The following is a 22,183-nucleotide window of genomic DNA, read 5'->3' on the forward strand; positions in this document are numbered from 1 at the left end:
CTGTAATAAAAGAGAAAGAAGGGCATTACATAATAATGGATCAATCCAGCAAGAGGACAGAACAGTTGTAAATATCCATGTACCCAACATAGCACCTAAATATATGAAGAAATATTAACAGAAATTGGCAGTAATAGTAGGGGACTTAAACACCCCACTTACATCAATGGACAGATCAGACAGAAAATCAATAAGGAAACAGTGGTTTCAATTACACATTAAACCAGGTGGACTTCACAGATATATACAGAACTTTCTGTCAAAAAACAGCAAAATACGCATTCTTTTCAAGTGCATATGGACATTCTCCAGGATAGAATTCTCCATGTTAGGCCAGAAAACAAGTCTCAGTAAATTTAAGAAGATTGAAATAATATCAAGCATTTTTTCTGACCACAAAGGTATGAAACTAAATATCAAATTACTAAAGAAAAAAAACTGGAAAAAACACAAAAACATGCTACTGAACATCCAGTGGGTCAACAAAGAAATCAAAGAGGAAATAAAAAAAAAAGTACCAGAATACTGAAGAAAATAAAAATATCACTTGTCAAAATCTTTGGGACACAGCAAAAGCAGTTATAAGGGGGAAGTTTATAGCAATACAGGCCTGCTTAAAGAAACAAATCTAAACTGTAATGAGATACCATCTCACACTGGTCAGTATGACTAGTATCAAAAAGACAGTAAATAACAAATGTTGGCCAGGCTGTGGAGAAAAGAAAACCCTTGTATTTTATACTGTTGATGGGACTGTAAACTGGTATAGCCACTGCAGAAAGTTACAGAGATTTCTCAAAACACTAAAATAAGAAATACCGTATGACCCAGTAATTCCACTTCTGGGAATTTTTCCCAAAGAAATCAAAATCACTAATTCTAAGATACATGCACACCTGTGTTTATTGCAGCATTATTTACAATAAATAGCCAAGAGCTGGAAGCATCTGAAGTGTTCATCAGTAGGTGAATAGTTAAAGAAGTGGTATGTATAAACATTGGAATATTATTCAACCATAAAAAAGAATGAAATCTTGCCATTTGCAAATCTTGCCAACATGGATGGATGTAGAGAGTATTATACTAAGTGAATGAAATAAGCCAGGCAGAGAAACACAAATGCCATTTGATTTCACTTACATGTGGAATCTAAAAAAAGCAAACAAACAGACAAACCCACAGAGAACAGACTGGTTGCCATAGGGGAGGGGGTTAGGAGAACAGGTGAATACACGTGTCAAAATGCATCAGGCTGTATGCTGAGATTTGTGCATTTTATTATATGTGCCTCAATAAAAAAAATAACTATACAATTCATTGCCATTAAATACATTCACAATATTGTGCAACCATCACTGCTGTCTGATGCCAGAACTTTTACATGACCCTAAAAGGAAACCCTGTACCAGTGATTAAGCAGTCACTCCCCATTCTAAACCATTATTGATTGAATCCTATAACTCAGTTTGGCAGATGCTACTGTAAAATATTATGTGAAATACTTAGTTTTACAACAGTAGTCATTATGGAAGTAGTGAAAATTTATTTGAACTAACATCTATAAAATTTAGAAAAGTTATAATTTGGGGAAAATAGGCATTTGTAGCTGCAAGAGTTAAATAGCAGCTTGGTATTAAGAGCTGAAACTAGAATCTAGTTCTTTCTTTTGACACCCATTGTTCTTTCCACTGTGCCATGCTTCCAGATTAAGCATGTTAAATTGGTTAAATATCTTATTTGGTGAATTGTTTTGTATTTTTGTTTCATCAGTGGATAAATTTAGGTTTATAACTGAGACTAGTGACAAAGCTACACTGTGTGTCTGTAATGGACCATCTGTGTACTTTCTCTAAGATACCACTTTGGGTGTGATAGTATAACAGCTAGCCAGAGAAGAAGGTTATTGAGTTGCTCACCTAGCAGTAACTTGCCTTGTTTATTGATCACAACGTTTTCTCAGTGTCAGCATTCTAAAGTGTGTTGCAAATATAATAGGTCAATCACAGTAGTCTTTAAAGATACTTTAGGAAGAAGCTACTTGCATAACTTGTTGCCAAGAAGCTTTCAAGTCAAAGCTGTTGCCATATTTTGAACTGTCATGTGATTTCTTGAGCAGTCTGCATCTCCATAAGCAATTATTAATGATTAGCTTCTATCATTGAGCCTTTGGGTCATTCAGATAGAACAGAGGTGACAAATATTAATGTTATATTTCCTTTTAGGACAAGAAAGAGATGGCCATCAGTGATTGCAGCAAAGGTACAGTCTTACTATGTGATAACATACAGGAGCATTACCTCCATTATACAAACAAATACACAGGCTCTCAGACAGCTGTGCCCTTGTACATGTATCCCTTCCTCTGGGGTCTTTAAAGAAGCTTCATAAGTCAGCCTTCTGAGAGGTAGTGTATAATAGTCATCTTTCATCTTAGTGTACACATGCTTTTGAATGGATAATTCAGTCAGTTTATCCTGTATTAATAAATATGTGAAGAAGAATTCAAAGCTACTTTGGCAATAGAAACTCATGGGACATAATTTATTTCCTTTAGTTTCCAAGTTACATTCCTTTGACACTGAAATTGAAGATTTTAGCTGCTGCCAGAGCATCTGGATCTTTGTGTTTGGGGAGTGGGGGCAGTTGGTGCTGTTAGAGTATTGGTACTCTCATCAGATGTAATAATTCTTCCAAACCTACTTGCCATCATTTTAACTATCCTTTCAGGTTACACACAGTGAATCAAGCCTTTGCATCTGGTATTTGATTAAGGTGTTTTCATCCCACCAACTTGTAGACCCAGCCCCAGACATAGGGCCGCTATTGGTTTTTCAGGGTTTTTTTTTTTTTTCCAGAAATTCCCTGGTAGGCCAGACAGTTAACTTTCTAACCAACTTGGGGTGGAGAACACACAATCACTTTTCTTTACTCTTAACTACTCTCATGAGCTTTTCTAGCTAATTACTACTTTTATAATTTGTATATTTTTTCAGTTTTCCTTCTTTGGATAGTATTTTCTATGAGAGAATCATGTGCTAAAAGGAATCTTATGTTACCTAGTCCCACTCTCATACAAGCATGCATTGCCTCTTCTGTTTGTTTTTTCTGTACATTACTTAGTTGTCCTCTCTATTGGCTTTCTTTTCTTTATACTTGGTATTCCTTTATAGTATCTGAATGAAAATGTTACTATGATAAAATTAGCAAATTACTTCTGATCTATTACTATATTGGGGAGAAGCTAAGTCTGAATGTACTGTTTATTTAGAAGAAGGCATTTAACCTTAATCTATGTGTTGTATGGGTTTGAAGAGTTTAAATTAGTAAAAGGTGTATATTTTCAGAGCTCCTTTTTCTGTTACCAAATGGTGAGAAAAATGCCTTGTAAACTTGATTAGCAGGGTATACACTAGGGAAAAGAGTTCATCTCCAGCCATAGCCCTAAGCGTAGGATTCTTGCCAAGAAAATGTTTTCCAGGGAGGAAGGGAGGAAAGTGTTTTCCAGATTAGTTTTTGGATTTGGTTTAAATCGATATTCATGTGCTTGTACATAGTTATTCTGGAATACATGCCTTGTACCCATAGGCAAAATACATTGATAATAGTATAGTTTATTTGTATTAAGGTATTAAGGTCCCACCCATGTCCCCTTCCCGCACAGCAAATACACATGCCTACTCAGTTCATAAACCTTCTTGGCAAAGGATTAACAGCTTATCTCTGAGGTCATATTGGAGCTCATTACTACTAGTCATATGGAATAATATTTAATGTCACACACCCTAGGGTTTTTAGCTTTGGCATGAATAAATTTTAAGTTCATTCTCCTTATATTGATTAGGAAAGAAAATCATATTAATCATATGTTGATTTCAGGTTTTTACAGAGTAATCATGGAAAAAGTTCCTTCTTTTCAATACATACTTGCATTATCAGAATCTGTCAACTAGTTGAGGGTTTTTAACTTTGGCATGAATAAATTTTAAGTTCATTCTCCTTATATTGATTAGGAAAGAAAATCATATTAGTCATATGTTGATTTCAGAGGTTTTTACAGAGTAATCATGGAAAAAGTTCCTTCTTTTCAATACATACTTGCATTATCAGTATCTGTCAACTAGTTGAGAAGCGGGCAGTGTCTAGGTTAAAATGAAAATTAGGGGGTTCCATTTTTTTTAAAGATGTAGTAGAAGCCATTGGGAAGTATTTTTCTGTCATTATTATGATATCATAACTGGGGATATTTTAAGAGAATATGGCATGCCAGACTAAGGGGAAGTTGACAGACAGCATGTAAAGTTGAAATCTTAAGAGGTTTGGGTTCTTTCAGAAATCTCCTGAACCAGTATCCCCCTTCAACTACTCTACTATTACTGTGATCCTTTTTATTGGAAGACTTGTCTATACCTGCTACGTCTACTATGTCTTCTTCAGTTTTCTACTCACCCACATCCATTAGGCTTCTCTTTTTATCCATACCACTGACCTATCTTGTAAAGGTCACCAACAACTTCATCTCGTTCAATTCAGTAATTGTTTCTCTGTCCTCACCTTACTTGACCTCCCAAAGGCATTTCATATAGTGTATCATTCTTCATTTTTCCCCATTTCATTGTGTATTCCTTCTTCTCTTTTGCTGGCTTCTCTTCAACATCAACATTTTGGGAGTTCCTACGTAGGGCCCTCTTCTTTTTTTTCTCTATAAAGCCCCCCTATGTGATCTCATCCAGTTCTGAAAAGTTAAATACTATCTATATGCACCAGTTTATATATATCTTCTCTTCCCTGTGGTCTGGAGCCCTGAATCCCATTGCAAATTTGACGTCTTTTCTTGGAAGTCTGGTAGGCATTGCAGATTTCACGGGCCCAGAACAGACTCCGGTGCCTCCCCAGCCTCCATACACACACAACCTGCAGTTGGTATTTTTCCATTCTAATAAATGGCATTACCATACATTCATTTGCTTAAACTAAAACCTAGGAGTCAACCGTGATTATTCTTTCTTTCATTTCCACCTGACTTAATTAATCAGCAAGTCCTGTGGGCTCTAAATTCAAAGACATGTTCTTAATCTGGCCTCTTCTTTCCATCCCCACTATTAGCGGCTTAACCAACCAACATCATCTCTCTTTGGAACCGCTGCTGTTCGTCTTGCCCTCCACACCTCAGGCAATGTGATCCTTTAAAACTGAAAATCAGATTGTGTCTTTAGTCTGTTCCAAACCATTCCAGTAGCTTCTCATCACAGGAAAAAGTCAAAGCTCCTTTTCCTGTCCTGTAAGGCCTCTGCGATGTGATCCTGGCTATGCCTTCAGCCTCCTTTCTTCCTGACCTAGTCACTAACGTGCCAAGGTAGTTCTTCCTTTAGAGCCTTTATTCTGGCTAGGCTCTCTTCCTGGTGCACTCCTCCTTAGCTTTTCAAAGGGCTGGCCTCCCTCAGATACTTCCTTTTCATATTCTTTGACCTCTCTGAAGTTACCTTATTCCCCCCTTTACATGAGTTGACATTGCCTTGTTTTATTTTTCTATATTGCAACATGACTATCTGAGATGATTTACCTGTGTGCTGTGTGCTCATGCTTCTAGAATAGCATAAAGCTTCATGAGAACAGGAACCTTGTCGGTCTTTTCTGTCACTATACTCCAGAGACACACTACATTAGGTACTAAATAGTTACTGAAAGCATGAATGAATGAAAACTGAGTTTGTTATTTGAAGAAAAGAAAGTTCTAGAACCATGACATTGCTTTCTAACAGAATAAGAAACAACTCAAATGCAGTGTACTTGAACCAAAATACAGACAAAGTATTATTAGAAGAGCAGTTGTTGGACAAAAAAAGGATGTTATGCACCAGTGACCTAAAGGTCTTGGAGCCATAGTCTGAAGGAACACTAGGGTTTAGCTAAAAATGTAACCTCAGTAGTCATGGCAGAACCTCAGCCTAGAAAAGAGAATGACAGCAGAGCCTCCCACCAAACTGTTTTCCCCCAACTCTTAAATTTGTACTTTCAAATCCCCTTCCACTTTTTCACTGTGCACTGGAGCTCTGTGTTCTGACCTATTCTGAACTAGGCGAAAGACAACTAGGTGAAAACCAGGACTTTGGGTACAGACCAGGGTTTGTAAACTGCAGCCACAAGCCAAATCCAGCCTGTCACCAGCGTTTGTACGGTCCACAAGCTGAGAATGGTTTTTACATTTTTAAATGGTTGGAAATAAAACCAAAAGAAATATTTTGTGACATGGAAAACTGTGAAATTCAAATTTCAGTGTCCATAAGGAACGGTTTATTGGGACACAGCCACTGTCATTTGTTTACACATTGTCTATTGTTGCTTTCACACTACAATAGCAGAGTTGAGTAGCTGTGCCAGACACGGTCTGTCCCACAAAATCTAAAATCCTTACTGTCTTGCCCCTTACAGAAAAAGTTTGCTAACCTCAGGTATAGCCTTTGACAAATGACTCTTCATTTTAGACCCTCAGAGCATGATTAATATAGAAACTTTATATAGCTGAGAATGCATAGGACCTTTTTCTTTCTTTCTTTCTTTATTTTTATTTATTTATTTATTTATTTATTTATTAAGGTGTCATTGATATACAGTCTTATGAAGGTTTCACTAGAAAAACAATGTGGTTACTACATTCACCCTTATTATTGAGTCTCGCCCCCCTCCCCCCCCATACCCCATTGCCATCATTGTCCATCAGTGTAGTAAGATTAGGCCCTTTTTCTTTATGGTAACAATTATTTCTTCTCTTTTGACAGCAATTCAGTTAAACCCCAGCTATATCAGGGCAATATTGAGGAGAGCGGAGTTGTATGAGAAAACTGACAAGCTAGATGAAGCCCTGGAAGACTATAAATCCGTATTAGAAAAAGATCCATCAGTATATCAAGCAAGAGAAGCTTGTATGGTAAACCTAATTTTTTTTAATATATTTTTTTCTTCTATCCCCTGTGTTGCTACTCAGTGAATCTTAAATAATCCTCTTAAGCTAGACATATTTTAGTTAAGCCAAACTTATTTTTGTTATTTTGTGGCCACTTGCCAACATTTTTAAATGAAATTTTCCTAGATAAAAATCTTTTAAATCAGAGCCCTCTTGTACATTAGAAACTGTGGACATACCAGGTCCTCCTTGAACGCCTGCACATCAGCCCTCAGCTGGAGCTCCCCGGTTCCCTGCTGGCCACACCACTCCCTCTTGCCTTGCCACTAATCCCTTTACTTACTTACATTTCCTGTCTGGCCCCTGAGTGCATCTGAGGCCCTGATACACAGAATTTCCCACTTATTTCAATGGACCATTATTTCACCAAGCAGACCTGATCTCCCTACCTACATTAATAGCCTGTGTGATTTTAGTTTGAACTACCTGAAGCTAGGATGTCAATGTTTTGCTTTGTTTTTACACACTCTTGAGGTGAATTCCTCCAGTAATAACAGATGTTGTAATCATCTAGAAATGGAATAATGGAAGACAGGCTGGTTTGGATTATTAAAATATATATGCAATTTGAAACCAGATTTAATCCTTTACTGACTTAATAGTTCTCTGAATGGTGGTAGGATTAGCTTTAATTTGACATGAGGAAAGGGAATAGAGTTCTTAAAATCTTGACTAAATTCTTGGTAGCCTTTATCCTTTTCAAATTAGGTGTAAGCCATCTGTAAAAGGAAGTCTTTAGTGCTAGTTTTATATGCGTAGAGTATTTTATTTTGAATTGTTATAACTGAATTATTACTGGAATCCCACAGTACTTCGGACCAATTACAGAGCTAAAAGCAGCCATAAGAGACTCAAATCTAGATCAGTGGATTTCAGCCAGGGTGATGTGGTTCCCAGGGACATTTGCCAATGTCTGGGGACATTTGGATTTTCATAACTGGGAGGGCACTATTGGCCTCTAGTGGGTAGAGGCCAGGGATGCTCTAGACCTCCTACAGTGCCCCAACAAAGAATTTCTTGGTCCAGAATACCAGTAGTGCCAAGATTGAAAATCCTGAGCTAGATGATCATTTAGGAACATCCAATATTGATCTGACCTTTTCTCAGCAAACTGAATTATTTAAAGAACGGACTTCAAGTTAAAAAATACAAATGAGCAAAAAAATTAAAAATGTAACTATCACCCCTTAATCCCACCACCTCAGTAATGCCACTGTAAACATCTGGTATGTTTCCTTTAAGGCATTTTTTTGTGTGTTTATTCACCAAATTTTTATTGCAGTCCTCCTTGGACCACTATACCAAAAACTGGGAATGTATCAGTGAACCAGGAAAACTCCTGTCTTGATGTAGCTCACCTACAAACAAATACTTGGCTTTTTTTCTGTATTTAATAGGATCATATATGTGTACTTAACCTGATCTCACTTTTGCATTGAGCTTTTAATGTTTCTCAAGTTCAAAATAAAGCCAAAGCATTTTTTACCAACCCTGTTTCTCTCTTTCCCCCACAGAGATTACCTAAGCAAATTGAAGAGCGTAATGAAAGGCTGAAGGAAGAGATGTTAGGTACGTTTGCTTCCCTTACTTTCTCTTAACCATAAATAGTTAGAAAGTTGGTGATAGGAGACAACACTGTTTTTGTTCAGTAGGGGAGAACACAACAGCAACTGATTCAGCGTCCTTCATTTTGTGGGCAGCAGTACCATGGGGTAGTGAGTTCTTAGCCGTTTTTGACTCCTTACGGAGTAGTGTGGTTTAAAGAGGATATCAGCTTTTCAAAAGCCAAACTTCCATTTTGTTTTCCTTGGAAAATTTCCCACTTTCAAGAATGCAAACATAATTCAGCTCCCAACGTGGAATACTACCAAGCTCTATTTCATAAAAACTGTTGAGTTTCTTTACTGAGTGAACAGCTTAAGGTTTTAAGTTCATTAGGATGCAATCACTACAAGCCAGTATACCATGTCAGAACCAAGGGAATTTTTGTTTTGAAAGTACCATTGAGAGTCCCTTTAGTATTTGAGAGAGGATAAGAATTAGGAGTAAATAGTAAGGGGGAAAAGGACCCTGCGTGGAGGACAGGGCAAGTGGGTTCATTTGATCCATGTTTTTGTTCCATGCAAATAATGGGAAAAAAAGCAGGAGTAGCAGTACTTAGACAAAATAGGTTTCAAAACAAATAAGAGACAGAGAAGGACATTTCATAACAATGAAGGGATCAGTCCTACAAGAGGATATAATCATTATAAATATCTACACACCCAACACAGGTGCACCTAAATATGTAAAACAAATACTAACAGCATTAAAAGGGGAAATAGATTACAACACACTCATTGTAGAAGTCTTTAACACACCACTCACATAAATAGATCAATTAGACAGAAAATAAATAACGAAACAAAGGCACTTAACAATACATTAGATCAAATGGACTTACCAGACATCTACAGAACATGCAAAAGCAGCAGGATACACATTTTTCTCAAATGTACATGGAACATTCTCCAGAATAGATCACATACTAGGCTACAAAAAGAGCCTCAATTAATTGAAAAAGATTGAAATTGTATCAAGCAACTTCTCAGACCACAATGGTATAAAACTAGAAACATGTGGAGGCTAAAAAACACACCTCAAAATAATCAATGGATCAGTGGCCAAATTCAAATAAAATAAAGCAATACATGGAAAGAAATGAAAACAAAAGTACAACAGTCCAGTATTTGTGGGACACCACAAAGGCCATTCTAAAAGGGAAGTACATAGCAATACAGGCTTACCTCAAGCAACAAGAACAATCTCAAATAAACAGCCTAAACTCACAATTAAAAAACCTAGAAAAAGAAGAACAAATGAAACACAAGGTTAATAGGACAGGCATAATAAAGATCAGAGCAGAAATAAATAATACAGAGAAAAATAAAACAGTAGGAAAAATTAGTGAAACCAAGAGCTGATTCTTTGAGAAAATAAACAAAATAGATACACCCCTAGCCAGACTTATCAAGAAAAAAAGGGCACACAAATAAACAAAATCAGAAATGAAGAAGGAATAGTTAGAACAGATACCACAGAAATACAAAGAATTAATGGAGAATACTGTGAAAAATTGTTTGCCAGTAAACCAGACAACCTAGAAGATGGACAAATTCCTAGAAAAATACAACTTTCCAAGACTGACCCAGGAAGAAACAGAGAATCTAAACAGACAAGTCACCAGCAGTGAAATTGAATTGGTAATCAATAAACTCCCAAAAAGGAAAATTCCAGGACCAGATGGCTTCACAGCTGACTTCTACCAAACATTTAAAGAAAAGCTAATACCCATCCTTCTTAAAAGTATTCCAAAAAATAGAAGAGGAGGGAATACTTCCAAACTCATTCTATGAGGCATCACTCTAATAACAAAACCAGGCAAAGACACTACAAAAAAGGAAAATAGACCAGTATCCCTGATGAACATAGATGCAAAATCCTCAACAAAATATTAGCAAACTGAATTCAAAAATATATCAAAAGGATCATCCATCCACGACCAAGTGGGATTTATTCCAAGGATGCAAGGGTGGTATAATACTCATAAATCAGTATTATACATCATGTTAACAAAAAGGAGGATAAAAACCACATGATCATCTAAATAGATGTTGAAAAAGCATTTGACAAAATTCAACATCCATTCATGATAAAAATTCTCAACAAAATGGGCATAGAGAGTACATACCTCAACTTAATAAAGGCCATATATGACAAAACCACAGTTAACATCATACTTAATGGTGAAAAGCTGAAAGCTTTTCCTCTAAGAACAGGAAGCAAGACCAGGATGCCCTCACTTTTATTCAACATAGTGCTGGAGGTCTAGCCATAGCAATCAGACAACACAAAGAGATAAAAGACATCCATATTGGTAAGAAAGAAGCTAAACTGCCACTATTTGCAGATGACATGACATTATACAAGAAAATCCTAAAGACTCCACCAAAAAACATTTAGAATAACCAGATTCATCAAAGTTGCAGGATACAAAGTTAATACACAGAAATCTGTTGCATTCCTATATATTAACAATGAACTAGTAGAAACAAACCAGGAAAACATTTCCTACAACTGCATCAAAAAGAATAAAATATGTAGGAATAAACCTAACCAAAGAAGTGAAAACCCTATACTTTGAAAACTGTAAGACACTCATGAGAGAAATTAAAGAAGAAAGACACTCATGAGAGAAATTAAAGAAGACAAATAAATGGAAATCAATCCTGTGCTCATGGATAGGAAGAATTAATATCATCAAAATGGCCATCTTTCCCAAAGCCATTTACAGATTCAGTGCACTAGAACAAATTGTTCTAAAATTCATATGGAACCACAAAAGACCCCAAATAGCCAAAGCAATCCTGAAAAAGAAGAACAAAGCTGGGGGGATTATGCTCTCTGACTTCAAGCTATACTACAAAGTCACAGTAATCAAAACATTATGGTACTAGCACAAGAACAGACTCATAAATCAGCAGAACAGACTAGAGAGCCCAGATATAAACCCACACATATAGGGTTGCTTAATATACAATAAAGGAGCCATGAATATACAATGGGGAATATGCAATAACTGGTGTTGGGAAAACTGGACAGCTACATACAAGAGAATGAAACTGGATTACTCTTTAATGCCATACACAAAAGTAAACTTGAAATGGGTCAAAGACCTGAATGTAAGACATGAAACAATAAAACTCTTAGTAGAAAACAGCAAAAATATCTTGAACATAAATATGGGCAATTTTTCCTGGACAGCTCTCCTTGGGCAAAGGAAACAAAATAAAAAATGAAGTGAGACTACGTCAAACTAGAAAAGATTGTGTATAGCAAAGGACACCATCAGCAGAACAAAAAGGCAACCTACAGTATGGGAGAATATATTCATAAATAATTCATCCAATAAGGGGTTAACATCCAAAATATATAAAGAGCTCATATAACCTCAACAGCAAAAAAATAAATAACCTGATTTAAAAAACAGGTGGAGATTCTGAACAGACACTTCTCCAAAGAAGAGATACCGATGGCCAGCAGGCACATGAAAAGATGCTCCACATCGCTAATCATCAGAGAAATGCAAATCAAAACCACAGTGAGATATCACCTCACACTAGGTAGAATGGCCACTGTCCAAAAGACAAGAAATAACAAGTGTTGGCAAGGATGTGGAGAAATGGGAACCCTCCTACACTGTTGGTGGGAATGTCAGTTGGTGCAGCCACTGGGGAAAGAAGTATGGAGTAAAATAGAAATACCATTCAACCCAGTAATTCCACGTCTAGGAATTTACCTGAAGAAAACAAAATCCCTCATCTGAAAAGACACATGCACCGCTTTGTGTATTGCTGCACTATTTACAATAGCCAAGATAGGGAAGCAACCTAAGTGCCCATCAAAAGATGAATGGATAAAGAAGATGTGGTACATATACACAGTGGAATATTATTCAGCTGTAAAAAGAAAAGAAATCCTGCATTTGCAACAACATGGATGGAGCCTAGAGGGTATTATGCTCAGTGAAATAAGCCAGGCAGAGAAATGTGATTTTCTTCACATATGATTTCACTTATTTGTGAAATATAAGTACAAAGCCCATTGCCCCATAAAGCCCTATAAATCTCTTAAATGTTCTGGCAACTCCAATTGTCCACATGCAAACTCCACGCCTCTCTTGTATGTAGAATCAGCATAAAAACCCTTGGCTACCCCTCGTATCTCAATTTTGGCTTCAGGACATGAACTCACCTAGTGGTTAATAAGCAATGCCTGAAGGTTTGGGAGAGGAGACTGGACTGTTGAGGTCAATGGTGGTACAGAAATGAACAAGGTTTCCCATTTCCCGGGAGATGATGAGTTTGGTGTAGAAGCTAAGGCTTTACTTAGAAAAGCAAGAAGCCCTTGGATTTGAATCCAGGTTCAGTAGAAGTCTGCCGACTCAGCAAGTGGCTGCTGCTATTCCATGGAGAACAGACTCGGAGGGCCCTCTGCCTCCCCAGGCCGCCAGGGTTGGCGGGATGCCTCAGACGGCCCCCAGCAGCTGATTTGGCCATCACTCAGCTCAAAGCCTGTGTCCTTCGGCGCCTCTGGCCAGTTTGAACAGGAAGCTTTGCTCTCCCAGAAGGAGCCAGCAGGGCTCCCTCATGCTCATCTGCGCAAGCGCGGGCTCAGGTGGGTGACCCTGTGGTGACTGCGCTGCTGAGGGGGAAATGGGGCTAAAAGTGTCATCATTTTAAAAGCAGTAGTTTCTTCAATTGTAGAGAAGGATTCTATATTTTCTAATCAGATAGTAAAGCAAGACCAATTGGGGTCTTCCTGCTTCTCTTAATGCCCCATATTTATTTGGTTTTTGCTTTTACTTTGCAGGTAAGCTAAAAGATCTTGGGAACTTGGTTCTCCGACCTTTTGGACTCTCCACGGACAATTTCCAGATCAAACAGGATTCCTCTACTGGCTCCTACTCGATCAATTTTGTTCAAAATCAAAACAATAACAGATAACAAACATAATGAGAGGTTTTAAAGCTGGCTTGGAAATTGTGTGCTACTGCTGTTAGCAAGGGGAAAGGCCATGCCAGCGTTTAACTGATAAAAGCATCTTATCTCAGACAGGCTATCCAATCGAGCCCAGTGTGCACATCTCCCTCTTGTTTTATGATCAGGGTGAAACACACTTCCTGATGAAATAAGCCTAATTTGAGTTCCACTTTAGGGTGGTTCCGTAGAGCTGTTGCCCTGGGTCTGGCCATCCTTTGTTTTGTCCAGGAGGAAGCCTGTGCGCCCAGGCTGGCCTCCCCGAGCTACACAAACACGCAAGCCCAGCCAGAGGCGCTCCTGGACTGAGCAAACCTGCCAGTTGGAGACGACCCAGGCCTGACTGGTGGGCTTCCTGCCTGCTGTGCCCCCTCCCTGAGCACACACATGGCCCCAGCTGCCATGTGTGGGCTCCAGCGTCTCCTGACTTCCTCTGTGGTAATAAATGCTTTCTGTGACATTCTGAGCCAGGTGGTGAATTTTGTCCCCACAGTGACAGCTGAAGCAGGCTTCTCTGGCTTTGGGAGCAGTGTTACGAGACTCCACAAATCTGGTCAGAAGTCTTAGTTGCCACCTTGAAGTTCATGATCTTGAAGAGCTAACCATTCTGCCCCTTTCTAGCATTCAGAAACTCCACCTCACAAGCTGTCTTGGGCCTCTCTAGATTTGTGCAGATAATTATGAAATCATTGTTTTGACCAAGCATAATTCCTGATAATTTCAACTTAAAAATAGCTTCATTCAGGGAGAGTGGTATGTGAATCCCCAAACAGAACCATATTCTTTGAGGCTACATGAACCCGGAAGTATCAGAGGTAGGTTTGGTTTTGTGTCCTCACAAACAGTCGATCCTGGTAAAAAAACTCAATTGTTCTGATGTGTCAAAGGCAGTGACATGCAAGTTCCATCTTAGGAATGAAGTACATGTGTGAGTCCATAAGTGACATGTAGTAGTCGCACTCCCAGTGTTCAGAATCGAGCTGGGTCTTTGATCTGTTCCTCAGCCCCTTGGAGTGTGTTGGTACGTATGGACTGATGAGCAGTAGTAACTCCTGGTGATCTGCTAGGCCTGTCTCCCAGGTTTAAGTGAAACTCTTCATAACTTACATGGGGAAAGGGAGGGGGAGAATGAATGGTTAATTTTTCTTTGCTATCTCTGTGAGTCTGGCCTTTGATTTCCCCAAGAAGGTGTGTGCACCAGGGGGCGGGTGTGTGTGTGTGTGTGTGTGTGTGTGTGTGAGAAATGGCACAACTTGTGCAGAAACCTTGGCCAAGAGCCACGTGTCCAGCCTGCAGTGCCCCGTGCTTCCCAGCAGCAGCACTCGGGCCCTCTGCACTCACACAGGAGCAAGCGCTGTGGGTTGTGGGGGGTCACACCTACTGGGAGTCACCGTAATAGGAATCAGAACTGAAGTTTCCTCAGTATTTAGTTAATTCCTTTAAGGATAGCAAATATATTTCATGTTATACTGTAAGTAATAATATATTAGAAAAATACCATCCAAAAGAAAACCATTTTAGTAAGAAGAGTGACATCATTTTACATTTTTGCAAATCTCTTTAATGTAGTCTGGAAAATTATGTGTACTTGTGACAGAATGACAGTGAAAAGAGCAAATAACTGAACTCTTCCTTAGTATGAAGAGTTTTTGACCCCATGAACACCTAAAAGAGTCTCAGGAACCCCTGGGGAATCTCAGACTGCAATTTGAGAACCACTTTGTCAGATTATGAATTTCGAGCTCAACAGCTGAGACTTAAGCCAAGGTCAGGGCTTAGATTCCTGAAGGACAAGGAATTCCTTGAGCCTCCAAGGAATAGGAAATAGGCTCGTTTGCCTAGAAACAGCCTTCCTTTGGACGCTTCTGTTGCTGCAGGGTGTAAAGGCTCTGCTGCTTAGGCCTCCCCATCCTCCTCTCCCTTTCACCACAATTGCCACAATTCCCTCCTCCCCCAGCACCGCACTGAAACCTTAGAGGACACCAAACAAGCTGACATGAAATGCTGTTCTAGTGTGGGGGCCAAACAGTGCGTCTGGAAAGGGAATCTAAGTAGGTGTGCATTTTCTTAAAGGGATTATCTACCACTGGGGTATCTCTATGGACAAAATCTGGAAGAAAAGACAGATTCAAACCTTTTGAAAATGTTTGACAATAGAAAAACCCTCAAACAGTTGGAAGAGTAGGAAGTGTGTGAGTTAAGGAAGGTGGCTTGTGTTTGCCTACTGTTGCTAAGATACATGATTTAAAGTTCTGTGAAGCCTTCCTCCCCAACCAAAAAAGTATACCAGAATTTACTTTCAAGGTAATCAGACTGTGACATTTTATTTAGTCTTACTCCAGAATTATTGCAATGATAAAAATAATTTTGGATCTCTTAGAATTTCCTTGAACTCTAAAACAGACTGTATTTACACACTATGCTCTGCTATTCCCTGTCTGCCTCCATGAGTAGACCATGAGCTTCTAGGAGTTACAGGGCCATATTTATATTAATAGTACTAGCTCCTGCTCTACTAGAAACTTAGTAAACTGGTATTAAAGGGCATTCTACAAGAAGTGGTCTTAATGTGAACAACCCTCACTCTCCAGGAGTCCTCAGATTCTGTGCCCTTTAATTAGTGACTTTTTAAAAATGTGTCCTCTGCTTCTACCCATTACCTGTCATCTCAAGGTAAGTAGAAGTTAGTTGTCCTCAGTATTTTAAGACCCTGCAAGTGTTCCAAATGTCAGCTTAGGAGGTTTATGTGCTGTTTTCACCTAGACAATGTGATGGGAGGCAGTGAAAAGACAACAGATTGGTTTCACCTCGTCGGGGCCAGTGGATTGTGACTTCCCTGTGTGTCGCCCAGAATGGCCACAGCATCCTGCCATTTCTGGTCCCTGTTAACTTCCTGCAGCAGTGTTGTTCCCGGATAGGTGGGCAGTTCTGGCCAGTTTGGAGGGCTCAGCTAGGATTCCACAACAGTGACGCAGACAGACATTGTAAAGAGTCACTTTAAGCCAGTCGAGCCCATCTTGTGCAGCCATGTAGAATGTCCTCAGATGAGCATTCAGCCTGGCCTGTAAGTGTATGTCTCCTGGTTTTTATTTATTTTTGCATCTTGGATATTTGCAAGGATTTGTCTGGAGACTTTCAAAAGTCCCCAGCTTGTCTAGTTTCAGCCTCCCCACCTCTCCCAAATATTTCCATTGAATCTTGTGTACTCTGTATATATTCCCATGCTATCGTCGGAACCACCTTTCTAGATTTCACATGAGCAGCTTTTCCATTCACTAGAGCCTCTCTGCAGGAGGCTGAGCTGGGACATTGGAGCTGTTAGAACAAACTCATACTTGTATAGTAGGCTTCCTTTGTGGAGCACACTGGATTGTTGGGTTGTTTTCCTCACAGCATGGATGTGAGCCGTGGTTAAAGTCTGTTCTTAAAATCCAACCTCTTTTCCTAAGAACCCTGACTTGCCCTGCATATCACTCCATCACCAGCACGGCAGCTGCTGCTTTTCCTTTTGCTCCATACTCCACCCCCCAGAATGTCCTATCTTACCACTGTACAAGTTACTGTGCTTATAGGTAGTGCAGATAGTATGCCATGCTGAGATGTGGAGACTGGGGAGTGGCCGAGCCTGCTAGCTAATGACCCAAACATTGCAGCGCTGGGCCTACATTTGAGCATCAGTAAAGCGACAAGGCCTCACCCACTGGACTTGCAGAGCTGCTCAGGTAACAGTCAAATGCACGAATGCTTGTTTGGCCCATAAATAAGAGTCATCGTTCCTCCAACACGTATAGCTGAACTGCTTTAGGAAGTGTTGCTGGGCCTGGTGATCATTTCTGGTGCCCCTCAGGTCTCTAAGCTGGCCGCCGAGACTATTGCTAACATTTCACTCAGCTCTAAAGCGAGAATCCAGACAGCTTTGGGAAGACCTGACAGGGACTTCCTGGAGGCATTCTACTATCTAAATAGACTACTGTGGGATGGGGAGCTGGCAGCAGGTGTTAAATGTTAATCTTCTTGGAAGATGTATTTGCAATGCTCGTCTGATTCCAAGAGCTAGGCAGACCTGCAAATCCTGTTTTTTACAACCGGTATCGCAAAACTTGGAATGTCAGAGGGGAAGGCTGTGATTGGAGACCCCAGAGGGTGGGAACAGCTGTGCAATGGCTACTTTAACCTTCTTGAGAAAGATCTTTAAAGGGCAGGGTACAGTAACCCTCCAAGACCAGAGTGCAAATCTGGGACACCACATAAAACAGGAAAAAAATCACTGGCTTAAGTCCCTTCTTCTCTGTTATCTGTGCTTTCCCTTAAGCTCGCCATTGGCTTCAAGGGACTCCTAGGGCTGCTGGAGCCCAGTCCCGCCGGGGAAGCCCGCGAGCCTGCAGCCCCGGGATGGCTGCAGCCCAGTTTTTGTTCACGTTGCCTTCTGTGACCACCCCCTTTGATCTTGCCTTCCACCTCACCCCTCCCTTATTTCTTAAGGTACTGAACTGATACACACCCCACACCCTAGTAGAACTGAGAAGCACTTTCAGTGAGAGCCCCGTGATCCTGTCAGTCCACCCACTCTGCACTTCCACAGCACAAGCCTAGTCCTTCCATCACCTGGATTTCCTTTAAAGCAGGAGGTATGTGCACATTCTGCTAGAAGTGGCTGAGGAGGCTGTTCCTTCAAGGGAACTGCAGTTAAAAGCAGTACAGAAAAAGAGAGTGATCATTTCCAATCACTTCCTTCAGTTGTGTGGAGAGCTGCCCTGAGCCCACATGACACCAGGTCCCCATTGCTCCTGAACATGAGAAATGGCTTACCTGCTGCAGCCCCATAGAGCAGCAGAAATGACTGCTGAAAGCTCTTCAAGGGGCAAAGAAACAACAATAAAATTAATTGATGAAAACTTGGGAGGATGGCCTCATTTCAAAGCATCAAAAATTTCATTCCTGGCTAAGAGCTGTAGAAGCTAGGAATGAGGATGCAGCCTTTGGTGGACTCTCTCTGATGCTTGGTCTCAAGTACATAAGACTGTTTTGCAGGGACACTTTGATAGCCCTGAGATAGAAATGCCTTTGAAAGTGCTTCACGAAGTCACTGGGAGAAAAGGAAAGTCTGTTTCCCAGGGCAGCATGACACTTGGATAGGATTCGGCCATGGGCAGACTTGGCAAAGGCCTGGGATTCCACCTCCAGCTTGTGCTACAAAAGCTTTTCCAGCTGCTTCATTTTCGACAGGCCTTAAATCAGCCGCATTTAAACATGTGAAGCACCACACCATCACTGTCTTCAAGATTGCTTTGTGTCATAACAAAGGCCACATGTCAGGCTCCCTTACCTGAAGGCACTTTACACTGTTGTGTAGATCATCTTTAGATCACAGGTGTCAGCAGCTACTCAAGATCCACAGGAGTTAGGCACCAAGACTTAGATAGGATTCAGAAATGTAACATGTTAGAGAATTTCACTCAAGGACAAATACTCCCTGATGTTTTCTGCGGTTTTGGCCTTGGCCAGGCAGAATGTGAAGTGCTTGTTGACTGACATTTATTTTCCACGCCGCATTTGGATGACACAGTCACTGCAGCCTCCGCAGGGTTCTCCGTGCTGAAGTAACTGACAAGCCGAAGGTTAGAAGCCGTATCTCCACCTTTGACTAAAGCAACTTGCTCCTATAGAAGAACCTTCCTCTGAATATCACCAATTCCCTCCCCTCCTCCATGTAAGAAGGTTGCTTCTCCAAATGTGGCTTAGTAGGGAGTGCTGGAAGGCCTCACCATGTAAGTCATCTTAATTCTCACTAAAAGACTGTTGTGTTTGACTACCTGTCTTCCTCTGGCACAGTATTCCAGAGTTGTTCTCTTTCACCCCTGGTTCATTGCCTTCTTGTTAGGAGTTAGACCGTGAAGTTTTGTTTTGAGTAAGCAAATGTTTAGTCTGATGCTCATCAGTAGAGAAAAGTATACTTAAAAACAGTATGCTCTACTGGCACAAGAACAGACCCATAGACCAATGGAACAGACTATAGAGAGTCCTGATATAAACTCAACCATATGTGGTCAATTAATATATGATAAAGGAGCCATGGACATACAATGGGGAAATGACAGCCTCTTCAACAGCTGGTGTTGGCAAAACTGGGCAGCTACATGCAAGAGAATGAAACTGGATTATTGTTTAACCCCATGCACAAAAGTAAACTCAAAATGGATTAAAGACTTGAATGTAAGTCATGAAATCATAAAACTCTTAGAAGACAACATAGGCGAACATCTCCTGAATATAAGCATGAGCAACTTCTTCCTGAATCCATCTTCTCGAGCAAGGGAAACAAAAGCAAAAATGAACTCATGGGACTACATCAAACTAAAAAGTTTTTGTATGGCAAAGGACATCATCAACAAAACAAAAAGTCATCCTACACTATCGGCGAATATATTTGTAAATGACATATCCAACAAGGGGTTAACATCCAAAATATATAAAGAACTTACACACCTCAACACCCAAAAAGCAAATAACCCAATTAAAAAATGGGCAGATATGAAGAGATGGTTCTCCAAAGAAGAAATTCAGATGGCCAACAGACACATGAAAAGATGCTCCACATCACTAATCAGCAGGGAAGTGCAAATTAAAACCACAATGAGATACCACCTCACACCAGTAAGGATGGCCAGCATCGAAAAGACTAAGAACAACAAATTTTGGTGAGGATGCAGAGAAAGGGGAACTCTCCTACACTGCTGGGGGGATTGTAAGCTAGTTCAACCATTGTGGAAAGCAATATGGAGGTTCCTCAAAAAACTAAAAATAGAAATACCATTTGACCCCAGAATCCCACTTCTTGGAATATACCCAAAGAATACAACTTCTCAGATTCAAAAAGACATATGCACCCCTATGTTCATCACAGCACTTTTTACAATGGCCAAGATATGGAAGCAACCTAAGTGTCCATCTGTAGATGAATGGATAAAGAAGACATGGTACATATATACAATGGAATACTATTCAGCCATAAGAAACAAATCCTACCATTTGCAACAACATGGATGGAGCTGGAGGACATTATGCTCAGTGGAATAAGCCATGCCGAGAAAGACAAATGCCAAATGATTTCCCTCATTTGTGGAGTATAACAATGAAGCAGAACTGAAGGAAATGGCAGCAGACTCAGGGACTCCAAGAAGGGACTAGTGGTTACCAAAGGGGAGAGGTGTGGGAGGGTGGGTGGGGAGGGAAGGAGAAGGGGGCTCAGGGGTATTATGTTTAGTACTCATGGTGTGGGGGATCACGGGGAGAACAGTGTATCACAGAGAAGGGACATAGTGGATCTCTGGCAACTTGCTGCGCTGATGGACAGTGACTACATTGGGGTGTGGGTGGGGACTTAATAGTATTGGTAAGTGTAGTAACCACATTGTTTTTTCACGTGAAACCTTCATAAGAGTGTATATCAATCATACTTAATAAAAAATTTTTAAAAAACGGTATGCTCTATTCAAAGCACTGAGGGAAGAATTACTACTTGAAAGAGGAGAAATGAGCTATCCAGTATAAAAGTAGGAAAACAGCTTACTTTTTACCTGCAGGGCTTATTTGCAGTGGTAACAGCCAGCATGCCCAGAGAGGTACAGTCCATTCCCGATTCTGGAGTGTTTCTAAAGTTACATTTCCTTAACTGAAGACTTGCACCACAAAGAGCCCTGTCTTGTAGGAGTTGTGTCTGCAAACACACTGATACATGTACACAGCCTGATCAGGAATGGCGTGGTGGGGGTTCTGTGTAGGCCTCTCCAGATGACGTGCCTACTGCTTGTTTATCCTGGTTCTCTCTTGGTCCACTATCATTAATGAGAAGCTTGAGGGAAAAAAAGACACTAACAGTCAGATTCCAGTGGCCTCCTTTTTATACTCATTTAGATAAAATTAAATGGGAGAATGTTTGAGATTAAAGACCCCAATGTTTACTCTGGAGTAACAGGCTGCCTTCTAAAGGATTGCTTTACTCAAATGGGGGAAAAAAATCTCAACTATCTGGTAGATTTTAAGAGGCTTATTTTTTTTTTTTTTTTGAGAGGGCATCTCGCATATTGATCAAATGGTTGTTAACAACAATAAAATTCTGTATAGGGGGGTCAACGCTCAGTGCACAATCATTAATCCATCTCAAACCTAATTCTCATCAGTCTCCAATCTTCTGAAGCATAACGAACAAGTTCTTACATGGTGAACGAAATCTTACATAGTGAGTAAGTTCTTACATGGTGAACAGTACAAGGGCAGTCATCACAGAAACTTTCGGTTTTGATCATGCATTATGAATTATAAACAATCAGGTCAAATATGAATATTCATTTGATTTTTGTACTTGATTTATATGTGGATCCCACATTTCTCCCTTTATTATTATTTTTATTTTTAATAAAATGCTGAAGTGGTAGGTAGATGCAAGATAAAGGTAGAAAACATAGTTTAGTGTTGTAAGAGACCAATTGTAGATGATCAGGTGTGTGCCTGTAGACTATGTGTTAATCCAAGCTAGACAAGGGAAGAGGCTTATTTTTTACTGAAAAAAGTAATTTTGGTCAAACACATGACCTCACATCAGACATCCTCGGCTTATAAAGAAGCTCCTTTATCCACAGGGGCA

General features: G+C 39.9%; 1 protein-coding gene across 1 annotated transcript in view; it reads left to right on the forward strand.

Annotated features, from left to right (window-relative positions):
* The window catches only part of TTC1 (tetratricopeptide repeat domain 1), a 54,366-nt gene extending 40,367 nt beyond the window's left edge, over nucleotides 1–13,999 (forward strand). The window contains exons 5-8 of the mRNA XM_073231656.1: nucleotides 2,223–2,259; nucleotides 6,777–6,925; nucleotides 8,476–8,530; nucleotides 13,373–13,999. Of these exons, the coding sequence (XP_073087757.1) occupies nucleotides 2,223–2,259; nucleotides 6,777–6,925; nucleotides 8,476–8,530; nucleotides 13,373–13,506 (375 nt within the window). The 3' untranslated portion in view covers nucleotides 13,507–13,999. The remainder of the gene's footprint in view (nucleotides 1–2,222; nucleotides 2,260–6,776; nucleotides 6,926–8,475; nucleotides 8,531–13,372) is intronic.
* The last annotated feature ends 8,184 nt before the right edge of the window (nucleotides 14,000–22,183 follow it).

The sequence above is a fragment of the Manis javanica genome, chromosome 1 (genome assembly GCF_040802235.1).
Source record: "Manis javanica isolate MJ-LG chromosome 1, MJ_LKY, whole genome shotgun sequence".
Lineage (NCBI taxonomy): Eukaryota > Metazoa > Chordata > Mammalia > Pholidota > Manidae > Manis > Manis javanica.